This window comes from Gnatocerus cornutus, chromosome 6 (genome assembly GCF_029298725.1).
Source record: "Gnatocerus cornutus isolate USDA-ARS CGAHR chromosome 6, icGnaCorn1.1, whole genome shotgun sequence".
NCBI lineage: Eukaryota > Metazoa > Arthropoda > Insecta > Coleoptera > Tenebrionidae > Gnatocerus > Gnatocerus cornutus.
In genome coordinates this window covers 7,085,825-7,105,234 of record NC_142238.1, presented here as the reverse complement: position 1 = coordinate 7,105,234, position 19,410 = coordinate 7,085,825, and the positions used below count along the sequence as shown (strand labels likewise).

Here is a 19,410-nt window from a genome sequence, read left to right as displayed (position 1 = left end):
CGCTGTGTAACAATTCTTTTGAACACATCTTCACAAAACACGCAATTAAATTGCAGTCGAGGCGTTAAATTAGAAAAAAAATGGCTTCAAGTTACATTTAATAATAGCATAAATCTCACCCAAAATTCAAAGTGCTTAAGCGAGCTGCTCTAACGAACGAGCATCAAATTAGAAACGAATTACCACCAACATGCAATCTGTTTAAAAGCGCCACAATTGAACTTGTAGTGTCACTTTAATTTAAAACCAGAGATTTCTCCACCTATAAACTGCACATTTAACGGAGAATCGATATCACTTTTAGAGATTTAAACTCCTTTTAGTTGCACACATGTAAAAGTTAAAACGAAGGACGAATTGCATGCTATATCATCCTAAAAATTATGTCAAGACTAAGTGTACTTACATGTTGCAATTCTGGTAATAGACCGCACTCTGTCCCAAAGTATTATTATCGTTTGAGAGGGTAGCAAAAGTTCCAATTGGTAACACTGTTATTCCGGCTATTAGCCAAACCAGGCCTATGATGGAAGTGGCAAAGCCTTTGGATATTCTTGGCTTCATAGGCCACATGATGATCATGTAGCGATCAATGCTGATGGCCACCAGCGTATAGGCGCTAATGAAAACGGAGAGCCCCTGAAAAATTCATTGATTTTATTATTGATAAATAAAATAATTTTTCATAAATAAATCTTCTCTTATGTTGTTTCATTTTTTGTCGTACTCCCTCGTCGTTAAACCTCATGTTATCGTTAAAAGAAAACTTTGCCCAAGCAAAACTTTCTTAATGATAATAAGTTAGTGATAATAAGAGCAACTTTTTAATAGGATGGGAAGTGTATTAAAATAAAAACAGTCTGATAGTTTCAGCTTTAATTTTTTTCTAAGGTGTGAGATTTAATAATCTGGAAGCTGGATGGTTTAAAAAAAAATTCTCCATAATACATTGTTTTATAAAGAGCATTTTAGTGATCGAAAAAGCCTCTTCTCACATTTGATCCATTAAGATTGTAATATTTAACCAACAATAAGAATGTAAGTAATGACATTAGTACTTTTACGAGTTTTTGTCGTGCAAGTCAGAAAGTAATCTTGCATAAACAATTTTTATTTTTCTTCAAAGAACCAACGAGAAAAAGCGACACTCATGAGAAAAGCCGTTACATTTTCCCAGTTTTATGCCTGTGCAACTGCGACCCAATTTTTCAGGACTTTATGCGTGTCCTGTAAATTGCATGAAGGAAAGTTGTGTACACATACGTTCCCACTTTTGCAAATTAAGGCCTTTAGCACTTTAAATGGATAATTCCAAATATTAGCGTAATTTATATTTTGGTAAATTATGCAAAGCAATCCATTAATTAATAGTTTCTGCAATATTCGCATTCGCCACGCGTTTGGCTCTACATTGTATTGTTACTACATCCCACGGGATTCCATTCAATTCACCTATTCCAATTGACCTGATGTTTTATCGCCTTGGGAAGTGAAGGAAACGTTGTGCCTGTTAATGTTGCACAACCGCATTCATTCCTCTTTGGTTAATTACAACATAGTTGAATTGACTGAATTGTTTATTTATTTATCTTAAAAAAAAGAACAGAAAATACTAAAATATAGATCAATTTTTAAATCTAAAGAGCACTATTACCCGAACAATATGCACTCGACTATCGAGTGCATAGATAGCTCTAAACTGAAAAAATCGAGTTTTCCGCTCGTTTTGCAAAACCGAATAAATAGAATAAAACTCCAATTTTTACCCACCGTTGCGTAGTTGACCAGAGGACACAGTACGCTGCCAAACGGCCAATACTGTTTAAGAAGAGACACCGAAGTAAATGGAACGCAGAGAATAGTGATGAGCATGTCGCCAACTGCTAAATTCGTAATGAAGTAGTTCGTCACAGTTCGCATTCGCGGTGAAGAAAGAACCATATAACACACAAAGCTGTTGCCGATTACAGCCACAACGACGATTATAGCGTACATGGAATAAACGGCACTCTGAAAATACACGGAGCCAAGAGGGGGCGGGGGTTCGAGTGGACAAATTATTGTGAAACTGTCATTCTCGGAGAGATTGTGTCCCATGATTTCTGCTTGTGAACTTTGAGTCGCTCGGTGATCCTACATGTTGTAGTGGGAGGAGGCAGTCATCCTGTCCATGGGGTCTTGGCAAGCATCTGATTGGTCATTTGGCTTAACATTGTCTGAAACAAGAAAAATAAATCTTTCAACATGTTTTTTCACGATGAACTTGACATACTTAGATAGGCAATCATATTTAACTTCAAACAACAATAAGGTATTATCTTTCCAGCAAATTCTTGAAGTTTCAATCCAAAGGAATTGAAATTGAATTAAAATGATTGACGATTATTTATTCTATTTTTTTTTACTTTTGAAAATGGTATTCATCAATTTACCAGTTTTTTTTTGTGGATGCACCATCAATTACGTGTTTAATTAAACCTACCTATATTAAGTTAAACTTCTAAAAAACAAGCTAAGTCAGATACCTATTATTTATTTTCACAGCATGTAAACTTTGGTAATTAGTTATTAAAAGTTTCTAAAAGGTTCTTCCTGATATAGCGATGCTAAAGAACCGACGCGAACGCCCGTAACTTCTTGTTTACTTAAAAAAGTTACTTGTCTGTTATTATGTAGATATCTTTAATATCTATCATAAGCTGCAAGAACAATCCGATTTTTTCTTTTATATATTTTTATTTCATTTATTTATATCTTTTATACAATTCGCGGACAAGTTAATCTTTGTAAAACAATATGTTGAAAATTGGTGGAGGCGCCGGGCGACCATTTCTATAAACCATCGTGAAAATTGTGCAAGACCAGTACAAACAAGGTAAATTTAGTTCTGCGTCGCTTATTTGACTCTAAAATTACGTCGACGACGCTTTTTCCCGCAAGACGTAGAGCTCGCAGTCAAGTTCACATAAATCCGTTCTTATTAAAAAATGTAATTAGAAAAATCTGAAACGAACGTAGAAATATGCTGACGTTTGCAGCAGGTGCACAGAAATTTTTAGTAAATCCCGAGCTTACGAATGCATTTTGTTTAAATAACGATTTCGTATTTTATGCACCAGCATGTGTCCGATTTCCGTAATATTATCACTACGTAATTGGGTTTGGCTGAGCATGCGAATTTTGATGAAATGCAAGAGAGGTAAGTTCGAAGACCAGCTCAGCTCTCAGAAGGTCAATGATCCGCTTAGGTGTTACTTTGTGAAGAAAAAAATGTTAATTAAAATTTCCCGAGTCTAATTGTTTAAAAGCGTGAAAAACATTACTGTAAATAGTGGTAAAAAAGGGTAATTCAAAAGCTCTGGTTTTGGTTGGTACAATGAAAATTTCGTATCCGTTTAAATTAATTTAGGAGGGTCAACTAGAGTTTAAGCTCGACACGAAAACATAATACGTATAAACGTAAATTAGTGTGCTGTCCGGTCGGTTTTTTGTTGCAGGAGTGATGACAGCAAGGCTCCTAGTTCTTTTCATCGGAAATTAAGTTTTTTTCATAATTACTTTTATGTTAGGTTTGATACAGGAATTCGGAAGCTTAACTACAGGCAGGTGAGGTTTATTGCTTTTTATTGAAAAATCAATAAGAATCTAAAGTGCCGCGTGAAACGAAGATGATTTATTATTGTGTAGGATGTCGACATTTTCTCTACTAAAGACTTTGGGGTATCAAAATCGTACTAAAAGTTTATGTTTGCAAAAATACAAATGAGCTAAATGTACCAAAAGCGATTAGTTAACTGCCTTTTATTTGGTAACAAATATATGTAGCTGAAACAAATTCGGTGCCATATGCTGTTCACTCGCGTCCCGACTAAGCATTAAATTTTTTCTCTAATTTGCACAGATTTTTCAAGTCTCGACTCATTTGGCTGTTCAGTAAACGTAAAATAACGCGCACGTAATTTCCCATGAAAAATCACAACACTGCATATCATTTCTTTCAAATGTGAACGTCGCAGTGCTTCACCGAGCTATTAAATCTCCCACGGTTGTGTGGCATCAAGTGAGCATTGAAACCGACAAATTGGCACTCCTGAGGTCATTAGTAACGAGCCTTTCAAAAGATTTCTTTGTCGCACATAGAAGTGTAGATATGCCAGATTTCAAACCTTGTCGATTTCATGAATGATGGATTGACCTCAATTAAGTTTGATATTAAGCGAAAGTGAACTATTCTAAGTTACCCAGTAAACTGTCTTTGTAATTAAGTTGATAATTACTTTTTGTTCACCGCACCTACAAGACGGTTTGCCCTATAAAGTTGTTAGACAAATGCAAATATAGGTTTTGGTGTCTACCAGGAAGTAACTAGCGAAAATTTGTTTAACTTAACGAAAGTCTACATTGTTACACTTTCACTACTAACGGAGTAAGTTTAATTTTACACCAAGCTGTGGATAAAGTTACAAGGACGTTAAATTAGAGACGAGATAAAACCAAATTATTTTTACTGAATTACAATTGCGGTTCTGATAGCTTCAGTTCATGCACATGAAGTTTGATTCAGTTGAATTTAAAGTCTTATTGAACCGAATAACTATCTCTAAATTAGTTTCCAATAACTTCTTGAACAAACTCCTTATTGTGTATTCAATACAACACTGTGCAAATTAACTTCAGTAACAGTCGTGTATAACTGAAATTTACCGTCATTTGAATTTCAGGTCTGCTATTAACATTCGAAGTGTAGATGTTGCATTTATTCCGGATTGAGATCTTTTGCGGGAATAAAACAAAAAAATTGAATGACTTGGTTTGCAAATTTGTCTTTCAAGGACAAGAACTGAGTGGTTACTTTCATTGGTTATTCAAAAAAATACCAATTTCGTTCTTAGGATTCCATCTTAAATTGCACTAATGGAAAATCTTCGTCATAGAAGGGATCAGAAAATCTTGAAAACATGGAGAATTCAAACATTGTAAAGAATCGGAAAGACAAAAAAGTTATTAAGTTATTTATCCAAACAATTGATAAAAAATCATTCATTCATTTTAATTACATATAAGGTAATATAAAATACGGATGCAAGTAAAAGAGGTCTTAACTAGAGCAGAAGGAGCTAAATTGGTTGAAATTAAGGAAAAAGTTCTTTTAATAAAAGATAGGCACGCACAAGGAACAAAATGAAATTGCATCAGTAAGAATTTATGGTGTGTTGGAAGTCGTGGTAATATTCAGTAACGCATTACTAAAGAAGTAAAATAAGAACATTGCCATTATTAATTTAGAAGGTTTCATAAATTTACTAAAACTTTATATGTTTTCTACTAAGAAATTTAATATAACTGAGAGGTTTATATATGAGTAAAGATCGTTTTAACACAATTTGATACTAGATTTATATATGACCTCAAATGTATCAAATATTCCCACTCGTACGACATTCTGTGGTTTCCGTGCTGGTAAAGTAATGTATTATTGCAATTTTTATGTTGTTTTAAGTGCAGAATTTTACGATTGGGTTTATCCACAACGACAAACAATGTATGGAAGTCAATAAAATGAATGTTTTAAAATTTAGTTTGTTATATACAAGGTGTTTTTGAAATACACTACCAAAAATTGAACGCAGTTTTTGCCAACCTTAAGGAATCGAATTGTAAAATTTTTAATATTTTTTGACTATAAAAAAACACTTATTTACCACTGGAGTACCACTGATGAAAATATACACCTAAAACAACAAACCTTGGATTGTTGCTAAGCACTCAAGATTATATTCTTTAATACAGTGGTAAACTAGAAATTTTGACCAAATATTCGATTAATTTTATCTCGAAAACGAAAAAACTTTTACATACTCGTAGTTACAGCATTTTTTGTCAATTGATTGTGGTTGTCTTTAACAATTACAGTATTTCGTTTGGTAGTGTATTTCAAAAACCCCCTGTATGTTTCTATTAATAGTCAACAAGAACCAAAAGAAGTGTTAACACTCAGACAGTTTAAGGACTATTTTTATCACATTAGATTCCGGAAAGCATGTAATTATTAAGATCATCAAGTCTCAACTACCCAGTTTGTAAGACAAGACAGTTGGAATAATTCTTTGTCAAATTTCCCGATGGAATAAAAATGCTGGGCTCTCCACTTGAAGATCCGTCATTGTATCTGCTTTGGTCACTCTAGAGAAATCATATACTATGTAATATCTGACAAAAGAATTACAAGCTAAGAGTTAATGTAAATTTCATAAAGAAGACGCGGAATTTCTATGCTCAACTTGACGTGCGCTGAGTTTCGGTGTTTCACTTCCTCGGAAGAAATGCAATCAGTAGTTTGTCTGGAATCGTGAGCCTCACACAATAATTTTATAGAGAGCTCTTTTTTCCGAGAATTAAATTATGATAGTTTATTGATACACTTTTCACATAACGTACAACAGTCGAAAAAACTCAATATTGCTGCAAGCAGACGTTGAAAAAGCGGTAAACCATATACAGAGTGTCCAAAAATGGTTCTAAAGAAAAGTGGCTTAAAATTCTTGTCAATATATTCAAATTTTTGTGCCATCTCGACGTAAAAGCGACTGCTTCTCTATCGTTTTATAGATACTTAGGAGCAGTTGTCGCACGCACTTTGCAGAATTACCCGTTTTTTAACATTCTGTGTATTAATTGCAACCAGCGTATATTAAGTACCTACTTACTTTTAATATTATTTCTTTACAAAAATGAAGATAACTTGTAAACTATCTACGTAAACCATTTTAATTAAATACCGACACTGGACGAAAAAACACGAATAAACCACTGCATCTGGGTATTGCATTACATTTTTATAACACACATGGCCAACGAAACTGCATTAACTATGCTCTTCCGAATGTTACAATTTAACACTTTAACAATTACTTTAACAAATAAGAAAGAGGTCAACGTATAGCGATGCGACTTATTCAATTTGTTAATAATTCGCAAATAAGTACCTAAATTATAAACTTAACAGACTGTTTTAAATTTACTAATCAGGTATTATGAGAGCAAAACTAATTATTGTCGAGCAGAATTAAGTGGAGATAACTGGAGGCCTTATATACGTCTAAGTAAGAAGGGTGATGTTGGATACAAGAGATTTTCTAAACGGAAATGATTAAGAGCTAACATCAACAAACACCAGAGGGTATTTCAAAGAATTTTTTCGTTTGATGTGAGGTTTTCACAAATTCTCGATATTATGCAAAGAAATAATAGACACTCGTGGTATTTCGTTAAAAATAAAAAACTACCTATTTTAAAAAAGTGAAAGTTAGCTAAAAATATCTTTTTCTACTTTGCATTGTAAATAAATTTAACAATTGCATTTGAAAGAAATTATTTTTGATTAGGGATTTTTGACAAGTTAGGTTGGTGACAAAAGAGGTAATGACATTTGTCTAACAAAATTTCAATTCAAATAATTACTGATGTTTTCTGTTTAATTTTGCAAAATTAAGTATTACAACGTTTGCTTTTCTTCTGATTCATTATTCCTAAATTCACTTTTTCGTGATCATGATGATAATCATCATTGAGGTTTTGATTCAACGTTTAAGTGTCGGCATAATAACATAGCCAACATAACCAAAAAAATTACTGTTTTGCGTGCTATAATAAAAACAATTGTTTTTATTGTGAAACGCGTTTGCGTATCACAATGAAAATATTGTTAACGCAAAGTAGAAAAAATAGTATATTACACTCATTTCATAAGACGACTTGTAGCACTCATTCTATTTGACCACTCCTCGCTGCGCTTGCGTGGTCAAAACTCATTCGTGCTACAATACTCGCCTTATGAAATACGTGTAATAATGTACTATTATTTATAACCTGAGGAGAAAAATTAACTTGTTTGTAAGGATAATAACAGATTAATTTCATAAATAATTCCCACTGTGTTAGAAATTGCAGTATCGCTCATTAAATTAAATTGCTAGAACAGATGCAATTACGCTCATTTGCATGAACAAATTAACGGGTTCATTGAAATTTGCATCTAAAATCATAAGACCCGTTTTGAAATTACGATTTTAACATTCTCACACAATATCCAGAATATTTACGCGTCGGCGTTAATAAAAAATTATAGCATACATGTGATTTAAAAGCGTAAAATTCAACCTGACGTTACATATAATTTTTATTTTATGAATCAATTAATAATAAACATTTTAATCTCCCATTCTCACAGTTTGTACAAGGAAATACTGAATAAAAAGTTACCCGTAAAACTGTCTGTTTTACGTATTTAAAATTCCGATACGCAATCAAACTCTAGCGTTGTTTTAATTTTTAAATAGCAACAACATCGAACAAATTAAATTATTCATAAGAAAGTTGGATTTCAATTCCAATCCTGTCAAAATATTTGCGGAAATTGAACAAGTTTCTTGAAAGACTTTTGCTCGAATTAATTCAAATATTTGAGTCATACTAAAACTAACATAATTTCCTTTTAGTACCTTGAGAAAAGTCTAGCCACTTTGTGGAATGACAATGTAGGGGCGTAGGGTATTAAAACCGTGGATGTATTTTGCTACAAAATTCTAGAAAAAAAAAATTGAAATTTATATGAATTAAAGCCACTATGGAACATCAATCAAAAAACTTGAATAAATATAATGTTTGCATTAGTTCGACCGTCTACAAAGTTTGAGTGATTAAATGAATAAAACCAACCAATCAATAAAACTAAAGCCCAAAATGTCAACATTATTAATGACCTCGGTTAAAGTTAAATTTTTTGTCGCAAAGAATTTGACGCTATTTGATTGTCATCGACTTGAACGCTCTCGGTGATAAATAAAGCTTCTCGAGAAGTCTTTTTACTCAACAAGTTCCCATGAAAACATAATTACACCAACTTTACGTTGTAGTACAAATTGAATTATTTCGTTCTTACTTTAGCGTGTTAGACAGATTTCCATTCAAAGTTTGTTAACACTTTTGCAACTTTGTTAACTGTCACCCAAATTCGTCAAAAGAGTTGTTAATTTCAAACAATTCACTTTGCGAGATCAACAGAGACGTTATTTGGTAATTTTAATAAGTTCAAAACTGCGGCGGTGCGACAGGTGGTTGTAGAGGTTTGAGAGCCGATGCTGGAGAAAGCCCGCACGATACTATATACATGAGCTTTAGAGCTTTCCGAAGTTGGCGTTCATTCATAAAGCGCTTGCGCGATTGTAGACGAAATGATGATGAATTAAAAAAATGTAAGAATGAGCCAACAATTTTTCACTTGAGACTTCAATTTTCGAGTGAATGAAAACAGGTTTGAGGTTACGAACTCTTTGTGGTAATGGAAATTTTGTTCGTATTGAAGTGTCGGCCTTCAATCTTAAAATATTCTTACATAAATATTTGACTGAAGAATCGTTATTTGGATAGCAGTAAAAGTTAAAACGTACTCACACTTTCTCGTCCAAAAAACTGTTCAAAAGTTCTTTCAAATAGGACAATAGGAACTTGTAAAGACGACACATTCCCAAATAAAACAGTAGAACAGAAATAATAATAATTAATCACCATTGCACGTCAGACGGCCCCGTAAGTTATTCTCTTCTCGAAAACCATGTTTTATCGGTCTCAAAGGTGTAATTTTTTGGCTTTGAAAACCCAAGAACATGGATACTAATTTGATAAAAATTTAAACACCGATGTCCAACTACGTGATAGACGCACCATTTTGTTGGAGAAAATTATTTAGTAGGTTGTTGGTACACAAATTTCAAATAACGAGCAAGGTGCTAAACCATCTTCTAGTAATTGTTAAAACGACCGCGTTTACAATCTTGGCACACAAAAGTTTAATCTACGTCCAAGATTACACCATCATTTTATAGGCGATAATTTCAGTTGTGTTCAGATAACGTTTTGAACAAACGTGACTGGAAAAGTTCGAGAATATGGTTATGTCAGCAGTTAAAGGTAACTATCCAAAAATAAAAGGGATATTTAAAAGAGAAAAAAGTTCTGCTTATTCCACTTTTTCTGTCTCGCCGTTGGAGTGATTGATCGTTTTCGTGGCCTACAGTAAATCCACTTATTTACTAAACCGTAAAAAAATGAGACGTCATATTAAAACGCATGTACTGAATTTATAAGAACTGAATCGAAAGCTTTTGAGTATTTTTTGTACGTATACATATACAGTTGATTAATTATTATTTTAAAAGTTACCAAGGTCGCTTGCTTACTCATCTCCCCAATAAATTACCAATTATTTCCTTTGGTTTGGCATACAAAATCAATCACACGCTGGTTAAACCGATATCGCCGTTATTTTTTATTTGACCCTTTTATGGGTTGATGATTACAGCATGTCGCGGCTTAAATTTATAAAGCTATTTTAGAGCGCTTTCCACGCAACACTCAATTGTGCTATTCCCAAAAGTACTACGGTGACAACTTTACGGCTTTCACCTCAACAAACGATCTGATCATTTGTAAAATGCAGAAACATAAAATTACAAAATATTTTGATTCTCCAATTTTAATCGTAAGCAAAAGTTATATAAAATATTTATTCATAATAATGTCGCACATTATTCTCAATCTTTCAATTCCACTTTCAACAAAATACAGAATATTTACGGTTGAAAGAGTCTATTTTCGTCCGGTTATTGACATCAATACCCAGATTTTTAATAAAAGGAATGATCCTTACAAACGTGAAAGACTTTTAAAGATGACCACATTATACACAATTTAGTCAGTCGATTAAAATTTTTATGAGTTAGATAAATTGAAATTTGAAATACATATTTGTCATAAATTTTTAGTTTATCAAACAACATTTACAGTAAATATTACCTTTACATCAGTACATAAATTTTCTAATATTTGTACGTGTGAATGTAATACAAATATTTCAAAATTTAATAATACAAAAGCATTCTTTTATGCGAATTAATTTTGTTTTGCCTATTTTATTTGCGTTGGGCTTAATTTCAATCAATCATTTCACAACAATGACAGAATAAAGTGGTTCTGGTTCATGTACAAATTAATTTGTCATATTAACAAACAGTTGGCTTTCTTTGCATAAAAATCATATAAATGATAAGGTGATGCTGATAAATGATGATTTCAATTCAATTAACAATATTGCATGAAAAATAACGTCTTGTACCTGTCGTAAATTAGTTTTAATAAAAACAGAAAATTATTTTTATCTATTATCAATATTAATGATACCATATTTTTTAGAAATAATTCACAACTTGTTGGTTTCATCTGAAAGCAGTTAGCGTCAAAAATGTTAAAAACAAGCAGTAAATGTCTTCGTTTATCATGATGATGATGACTTAATTCTGACATTATCCCGTTTACATCTAAGTATTTTTATGTCTGGAATAACATAATTTACCACAAATTTACATACAGAATTCTGTTACACTCTGCTACCTTTCGCCAATCTTTAGATTTGTTTAAGCGGCAGGAGCTCAGCTTTGATGTTGACTGCTTTGACAGCAACCTAAACATCAAAGTAATATTGAATTTACACGCATGTTTCAATCACATTCCAAACATTATTCACTAGTATAAAATAAAATTAATGAGGATAGATGTAGCGATATTCTTTGAAACTGCACATGTTTGCAAAAGTAGATGTAGATTTAGCCAAATATATGTTACGCTAGTTTGTTCAAAAACTTTAGAAATAGCTATTTGAGTAATCCGAGTCCAAAGTTGTGGATTTACGTAAGACTGCTCGAATTGCACACGATAATTTTTTGCTCGATTTTGTCTAATCAGACGTTATGATCTTAATTATATCGTTCTTTTAGCTTTGTAGACAATGCAGCGGAATAATGTATTCCAGGCAACATAGAAGCATATGTAGTTTCAGAACTACAGAATTATAGGTAGCAAACAAGAAGTTAAATTATGGTAGCAAATACACTTTACACTTTCTAGGGAACTTTGTAAATATTGGTGGTCTAGTTGGATGCATATTCTGTGCTTCTAAATTCAATCTTGATAACATCGTTTTGCACTCAGAAATTAAGCATTTGTCTTGCATGCATTGTGGTTTGATATTGATTTTAATATTGGTTTGGTCATTTGTTATCGTGTCGATAATAATTTGGTGATTACTGAAACACGGAGAATATGCAATAAAATTCATCAATCAGATTGCGTCGTCAAACAAATATTTCTTCAGATTACAAATCAGAGTTGTATTTGAAATCAAAATGAAAATTTCACTAACCAAATTAAATTTTCAGTTATCGAACGCCACTTTCACGTTATAATTCAATTAAGTCTGATCCAGCCACAGATTCAAATAAGATATTTTACGCCTTGTTTACGTTTATACATTTCATGATTCTGATTCTTAAAATAGAACAGAAATTAACTGAAGCCAGTATAAAGTATTAATGAACTCGTTGAATTTCCATACTTTTTATCAAATCCAACGAAATGTATTTAAATTAATTCTAGAAGTTTTGAGTCCCTGTGCAGCTCCTTTAAAAGAGATTGATGTGACCAGTAAAGCGCAAACATTTTACACTTTGTGAGAAACTAAGCCGATTTTGCAAACTATGAATATGAAACATTTTCTTTTTGAAGAATAAACACACTAATAGTTCGTATTACGCCTACTGTGTCTAATTTAAATGCTTTTCATTCTTGTAATTAGTAACGCAGAGACTGCATTGTTACCAGACCAACTTCTGTATTGTGTTAAATGTATTCTGAGAGCGAACAAAAACAGTGGTAGCGGTGCCTGAAATTGTTATTCTAAAGAAAATCAAATTATAAATTTATAAGTGGTTAGACGCAGCTTGCAATTCGTCTTATTTTTTTTTAATATATGGCAATGAGTTGACGCTTTGACAAATGTTTACAATATCCTTTCTAATTTCATTTGGATTTTAAATATTTATAGCAGATTTCAAAATTGTATTTCTTGAATAGTGATAGGTAAGTTATCCAGATGCTTTATATAAACAAAAAAGTCGACGCTTTGCAATATTGGTATTAACTTTTATTGTTTGAAATCAAAGTTTTTGATAACAAATAAATTAACGTGAATTATTTACTTCAAGGCAAACAGTGTAAATATTTACGTGGTAGTAACATTTATGATGACTATAAATGAGAGTAAAACGCATTACCACATCTATTTTCTTTAATCATGCTCGTGGATAAATAAACACAGATTGATTCAGAAAGTATGAAAATTAATAATATTTTGAAGGAAGTTTGCAGCGCGTTTTATACGGTTTGATGCATTAAATATTAAAGCGAAGATAGGATAGTTTTAAGCCGATTAATTATCTAATTAAAAAAAAAGAGCCAACTCTTCCACGTAAACTTAATGGGAATTGAAATCTTGCAAATTCGCGTTACATCGCAACTTTTCTTAAAAGGAACGTTGCATTTTGTCATTACATTATCAAATGTCTCTTCGAGAAGACGTAACAGAATATTTAGTCTTAAAACTGCCTTTTAAAGACCCGAGAAAGACATTTCATCCTTTGAAGCTCACTTTGTGGGGTCTTTGTGGAGTTATACAAAATAGCTACATGTGGCATTGTAGCTGCAGGCAGTTTCTAATCTTCTTTTATGGAATATTTGCTGTTTTAAAATTACAACAATGTCGGTCTCACAATACTCTCTCGATGTATGATCAAATAATGTTACCGCAAAGAAAGAAAAATATGTGACGCCAAAAAATCCCACCCTTGTACATAATAAGTCCCTCGACTTCTGTCCCAAATTCGTTCGGTTTAAATGATTCCAAGGAGAATAATTTGGAAATTTTGTGTCGACACTTTTATTTTTTTTATGTCGCTGGAAATATTTACGATTTTATAAATACACAAAGTAAACCGTTCTTTGTGTCATTTCATAATTGCTGTTACTTTTCTAGTTATAATGCTGTATGCATTATTTCAGTCCATAGATAGCATTTTCAAACAAATAAACGAACAAGAGTACCTAAAAATAAAGCGATCTGTCTCAAAATCAACTTCTTCAACAATTGAAGTTGGCGCAGAAGAGTAACTTCTATAAGCTGAGTCGAAGAATGCTCGAGGCTTCTTCGAATCTCCGCTCCCATGAATTTTCAGTCTGCACGACTGTTTGCAACTTCTCTCTGATCTGATATCTAGAATTTAATTTCTCGGGCATTTTACAAATTTGTTGCAACTCTTGGCAATGCCCCAGTTTTAAAACAAACAAGACATCTGTTGTTCAACGATATCTCATAAACGTGTCCAAGATGATTTTCGCGACAGAAAATGCGGGTAAGACCTTTGTCTTTTCATCGAATTACAACTTAACACCAGCTGTGGGCGGAATGTTAGATCTACTTTTTCTTAAATCGTTCTTTAAGTTCTTTTTTATTTCTGTCATTAGAGAACGTCTTAAAATTTTCACGATAATCATTTGTAAGAACTCCATGAGTTTTTCTAATTGTTTGGTTTCTTTGCGGCTCGTATTTATAAAAACGGCCGTCCAAACAAACACGTGCAACAGAATAATAAGAAATTAAGACGGACGAGAGTTATATCCAACTATTTTTTTGAATTATTGCATCTACTTAGTCTCTAGGAATTTTGATTAAAACAACTTACCCCGTTGTGTTGCGATAATTGGATTCCCTGCATGAAATCTCTTATCTTTATGAGAGATAAGATTACAAAGTATTAATCCCAAAAATCATTAAGTAAATAGAAGAGAATCAAATTTAATACAACCAAACAAGAATATAATTCTGTAATAAATTAGTCCGGGAAATAATAAAATATATAAATAATATAATATGATATGGATCGATCTAAAAAGTTTCCACGTGTTACAACGCAATATGGCCCAGATTTTACTTTTCAAAATTCGTTTATACGACTTTGAGCATAGTTCCGCAAAAATAACATATCAGGCAATAAATCAGATATATGTGTATTTTATTATTATAAACTCATGGAATATCGTAAAATCGCTCGTTTTTTGCCTTGAAAAACTAAATTTAAATAAAATACCTACCACTTTTTTTCATCAAATTAATAAACAAGAAGAAAATGTATTTACACCACGAAATATTTGTGGAATCTAAATTAATTGTAAATTTATTGCAAAAAAATAACGTTAAGCTTCATAAATATTTAACTTTAAGAGCGATGGTTCTAGAAGAGTTAACAGGAGGTAGGACTGAATTTAATTGTGTTTGTCATAACGAATTGTCGCTCTTTATCTTGTCCTCTCTTTTATTTGCTTTTATGGTTACCACTATTATTTTACAAAACTGCTTTGAAATGTTATTCTAGTAATTAATTGTCTCACCACTTTAATGCAAATGCTTTGTTATTATCCCTTTTGAATCATACACTTATTCTAACCACGCACCGCACCACTCATCTTCTCTAGAAAAACTAAATCTAAATCATGCTCGTGTTATTAATAGACCAAAGTGTTATAAATTTAATCAGGTGTTTAGATTAATCGTTGTAGAAATTCAGTCTAACAAAAAGATCCAAAATTTACTTATTTCAGTGTATTAAAACTTATTGTAGGTTTATAAGAACAAACGCAAGCTGAAGGAAACCAAAACAAATCCCAAACTGGATTTCCATTTTTGTCAGCAACCAACAGCAACCTATCGCTTGATTTCTGCAAACATCGCGTTCTCACTTCTTTTGGGGATCCTTGAAGAGCAGTACAACTTCCTTTAGTTCTAGAAAAAACGTCTCAATTTTTGGAATTTTGTAAACCTGACTTACATGCACTCCTCTGTGGTCACTTCCTGTTTATATTTCCCGAAATTGTAAACAAATTTCCATTCTTTTTTAGTATTTCGGGCCACACGTGGATACAATTTTCGCGTTCGAACATTGCATAGATAGTGCTCTTTTTCGGGGTGAAATCGGCCACTGATCGAACCGTCCTGTTCTACGGCTTGGGAATTGAAATATTCTTGCTCGTAAGTTGTGTTTTTGAGAATGTCGTAAAATTTATTTTGAGGGTAAATATCGACATCTTCGCAAAAAGTTCTGTTGTTGCTACATTTTGGAACGAAAGCTACAATTGTGTCGTCACTTTCCGGGAAAATAATCGAGTGTTTTGGAGGGTCTGCAACAGAAAAAATTAATTTTCAGATTGTCTGCGGAGTCTGTATTTCTAAGCAACGAATAAATAAAATCAGCTTGAGCACAGCGTGTTGTGTAACAAGGAATTAACGACCACCGCGCTCCGTGTTTTTTTATTTCGTTGGTGTATATCTAAACTATTAAATTTTATAGTTTAAATCGAACTCACAATCATCCAACGGGAGTCCAAAAATAAGCTGGAAATTTATACCATTAACTTCTTAGAAGCGTCTTCATAGTTAAATTTTACTCACCGAGATTGCTGTCATCTTCAGCAAAAGATGAAAATTAGCCATTACAATCAGGTGTTAGGGCCTCACAGCTGCACAATAACTTCTGAAGGACCCATTTGTTACAGGGCTTACCTGTATAAGAGAGGGGATACTTAAGTGTTAATGACTCATTTTTCATGTTTGTTATTTAATACTTTTACGTTTTATTTTTTTTAATTTTCGCTCGTTTTAACTACAGTTTGTCTAAATATTTATCAGCTGTTGTTTTTGATCGATTCTCCAACGCGATTATTATTAGAACTGTATTAGAGCAAATAATTCAAACACTTCTGGATATTTTAAACTGATTTCAACGAAGCCGGTCTTTACACAACTTAAAATTCAAAAGAAAAACTTTCTGTCATTAAAAATCTCCTATCTCTAAAATCAGTGTCTGTTTTGATAAACGCCATTGCCCATCGACGCCGACCTCCCACTGTTCAACCTTTCAAACTCTTTCTTTGTAATGATATCTTTTTCACATTATTAGAGGGATAAGTGTAAGTGGCCAGGTAAGTGTTATTGACTTAATCTCTTGGCTTTCAACAGAAATGTCATATTTACCTCAGTTTTGTTCAAAGTTGTGTAGCAGTAGGACAAGCGGTGTGTTTCTTGTTCGCTGAGTTCGATTTAGAAGAAATGTGCATGTTTCTTTCCGTTGTATTATTCTTTATCGTTTTTTTGCAATTGAGCGTTTATAGATTGTCTGTTATGGGGTTTCCAAGTGGAGGTAAGTTTGGAATTTAATTGGTAATTAGTTGTAGACTTCGTTAACAGTACATCGCTCGGTTGCCAGTTGAAAAGCGTAAGTTGGAGGATAAAACGCTGTAAATGTAACAATCCATGTAACTTATAATAATGATAAGTTGATAAGCTTTCTGTTTTCACTTGAATTGTTGGTCATCTAACTGTTGCTGTTGCTCAGTTTAGAAATCTAAAGTTTGGAATGAGGTGAGCCCACTTAGCTACCTGTCATCACTAATGACCTGACTAAGTAGCAGCAATTAATATTTTAGTTACCAACCTGCAAAACAACTTTATTTTTGCTGTTATTTCTTTAAAGTTTAATCAATTTTTACAGTTATTTCTTTTTCAGATTTAGTTTTTCCAACTTCGGCCGAACTCAGAGACGACGATTTTATTTCAAAGATCCCCAAATGTGAAAACAAAACTTTCTGTGAGAACCCCCCGAACTATCCTTCGCACTTATTTTATAATATTCTGCAAAGTCCTTTTTACGCAACAAGATATTTTCAATACTTCCAAAATTTACACGAAAATGAAGAAAGGCTCAAAACAAGAATTGAGGAAAAAAACGAGTTTTATATATGTCCTTCTGTAAAAACAATTGTGTATCCTAAAGTTGCCTACAATGTGAAGAACGAAATTAAGTTTATCTACAATTTAGATAGTTATCGACAAGGAGTATCAATAGAAGTATGTGTGTAAGTTACGAATGAAGTTAATTAAATTTTGAGACTGTAAAATGTGTTTTAGGAAGAAATCTAAGTGCAGTTTTTATGACAAAGTAAAAAATTTTCGGACTACGTGTAAACAGAAGTTTGTGGAGAGGTTACTTTTGACTGCTGATGAAAATGGGAGACCGTACGTGGATAGGTACAGATTTCCATCTGCGTGCGGCTGCTCTTATAAAGAAGAATATAATTTTTCACGGTTTTCTGGGTTTTATACTTGAGAATGGCTTAGAATTCGTTTGACGGTGACGAAGAAAATTGACCGAGTTTCATTCATGTGAAGTAGTAAGTATTCATAAAATCATAAAAGAAAGTTTAAATCTGTTTGTCATCTGCGCGATTTTTTAATTATTTTGTTTGATTTTTGTTTTCTGTTCCAGTGAAGTGTACTTTGTACGATGAAATTGAACGTTTGTAAGAACTGTGAAGTTGCAGGATTCTAGGGCAGTGTTAATACTTGTGTTAGCACAAAATGTGTGGATTTGTTTTAAAAAATGTTACAAATACATTAGTTATTTTGAAATATTTAAAAGCTTTAATTATATAATCTGATTTAAAAATTGCCGGAATTGAGTGATGTATGTGTGTAGTTTAGAGAATTTTTTATGTGATTAGTGATTACCTAATGCATAGAAATGTAAACAAATAAACCATCTTTTTTTAATTTAATTTTCCAATATTGAACAACGTACTATTTTTTACTTGGCATCGATTTTATCTTCTGAAGGCAGTTATCTTAAAACTAAGCCCATATGCCATTTCCACTTACCAATTTTCTGGTCCATTTAATTTTTCAACGACGAACATCGTTTTCTTAAACTTCGTGAGCTTTTTAAACTTTTACAAGTGACGAGATGCCTCTGAATCTATAACCTGATAGTTATTAAGACTAGAAGAAGTTGCTACATTTTTATTAACCATGATATCACTATCGAAGGCTTTAGAAGCAAAATTCTTGGATAAGATGCCGGCCAAATTAATTCAAGTTCTGTAAATCTAAACTTCCTGTTATTCGATTTACCTATCAGTTTGCAAGAAACTATCAACTCAAATTATCGTGGAAGTTATAAGCGAGCTCTCTGCAATCAAAGGTTATATATCAAGAACTCTAAGAGGTTTCTGAAATACTAGTTTGGCCTCATTTACAACCAGTAAATTTATTGAATAATAATAATTTAAATAAAGCAAGATTTTTTGAAACTTTATCATACACGTGACAAAATATCGAAACCTAATTGTCAAATAGTATATTATGAAACGCGTTTCATAATGAACATTTTGCCGCACGCACGTTTTTAAGGCACGACGAGCGCAGCGAGGAGTGTCATAAAGTAGTAAGTGCGGCAAAATGCATTATGAACAAGTATCATACGCTATTTTTTATTAATTATTATATAAATATTATATAAATATTTATTAATATTAATTTTAGGGTAGTTGGCATTTGCAAAATGTTCGGGAAAAAAATTCGAAGTAGCCAAATCCAATTTCAGTCAGTTTGACAGGTGTGACGTTTTGAGGTTA

At 32.4% G+C, this 19,410-nt stretch overlaps 3 protein-coding genes across 5 annotated transcripts in view; 1 reads left to right on the top strand and 2 right to left on the bottom strand.

Annotated features, from left to right (window-relative positions):
* The window catches only part of LOC148172514 (RYamide receptor-like), a 55,341-nt gene extending 39,928 nt beyond the window's left edge, over nucleotides 1-15,413 (bottom strand). Inside the window, exons 1-3 of one of the 3 annotated variants that reach the window (XM_088039583.1) lie at nucleotides 15,337-15,413; nucleotides 1,771-2,216; nucleotides 407-639 (exon numbers count right to left, since the gene is read on the bottom strand). In XM_088039583.1, the coding sequence (XP_087895709.1) occupies nucleotides 407-639; nucleotides 1,771-2,097 (560 nt within the window). In that variant the 5' untranslated portion in view covers nucleotides 2,098-2,216; nucleotides 15,337-15,413. Of the gene's footprint in view, nucleotides 1-406; nucleotides 640-1,770; nucleotides 2,217-6,707; nucleotides 6,781-8,941; nucleotides 9,166-15,336 lie in introns of those variants that run through there. The other 2 variants (XM_088039582.1, XM_088039584.1) reach the window with 2 other exon arrangements.
* A 124-nt stretch (nucleotides 15,414-15,537) lies between these two features.
* On the bottom strand, nucleotides 15,538-16,500 carry LOC148172513 (uncharacterized). The gene is made up of 4 exons (XM_088039776.1): nucleotides 16,394-16,500; nucleotides 16,309-16,336; nucleotides 15,774-16,122; nucleotides 15,538-15,727 (listed from the first exon to the last, which is right to left on the bottom strand). The coding sequence occupies exons 1-4, from the start codon at nucleotides 16,433-16,435 to the stop codon at nucleotides 15,538-15,540; spliced, it is 609 nt and encodes a 202-aa protein (XP_087895902.1). The 5' UTR covers nucleotides 16,436-16,500.
* Nucleotides 16,501-17,122: 622 nt separating this feature from the next.
* LOC148172512 (protein spaetzle-like) lies at nucleotides 17,123-18,358 on the top strand. Its single transcript, XM_088039775.1, has 4 exons — nucleotides 17,123-17,141; nucleotides 17,508-17,856; nucleotides 17,909-18,171; nucleotides 18,267-18,358. The coding sequence occupies exons 1-3, from the start codon at nucleotides 17,123-17,125 to the stop codon at nucleotides 18,105-18,107; spliced, it is 567 nt and encodes a 188-aa protein (XP_087895901.1). The 3' UTR covers nucleotides 18,108-18,171; nucleotides 18,267-18,358.
* The last annotated feature ends 1,052 nt before the right edge of the window (nucleotides 18,359-19,410 follow it).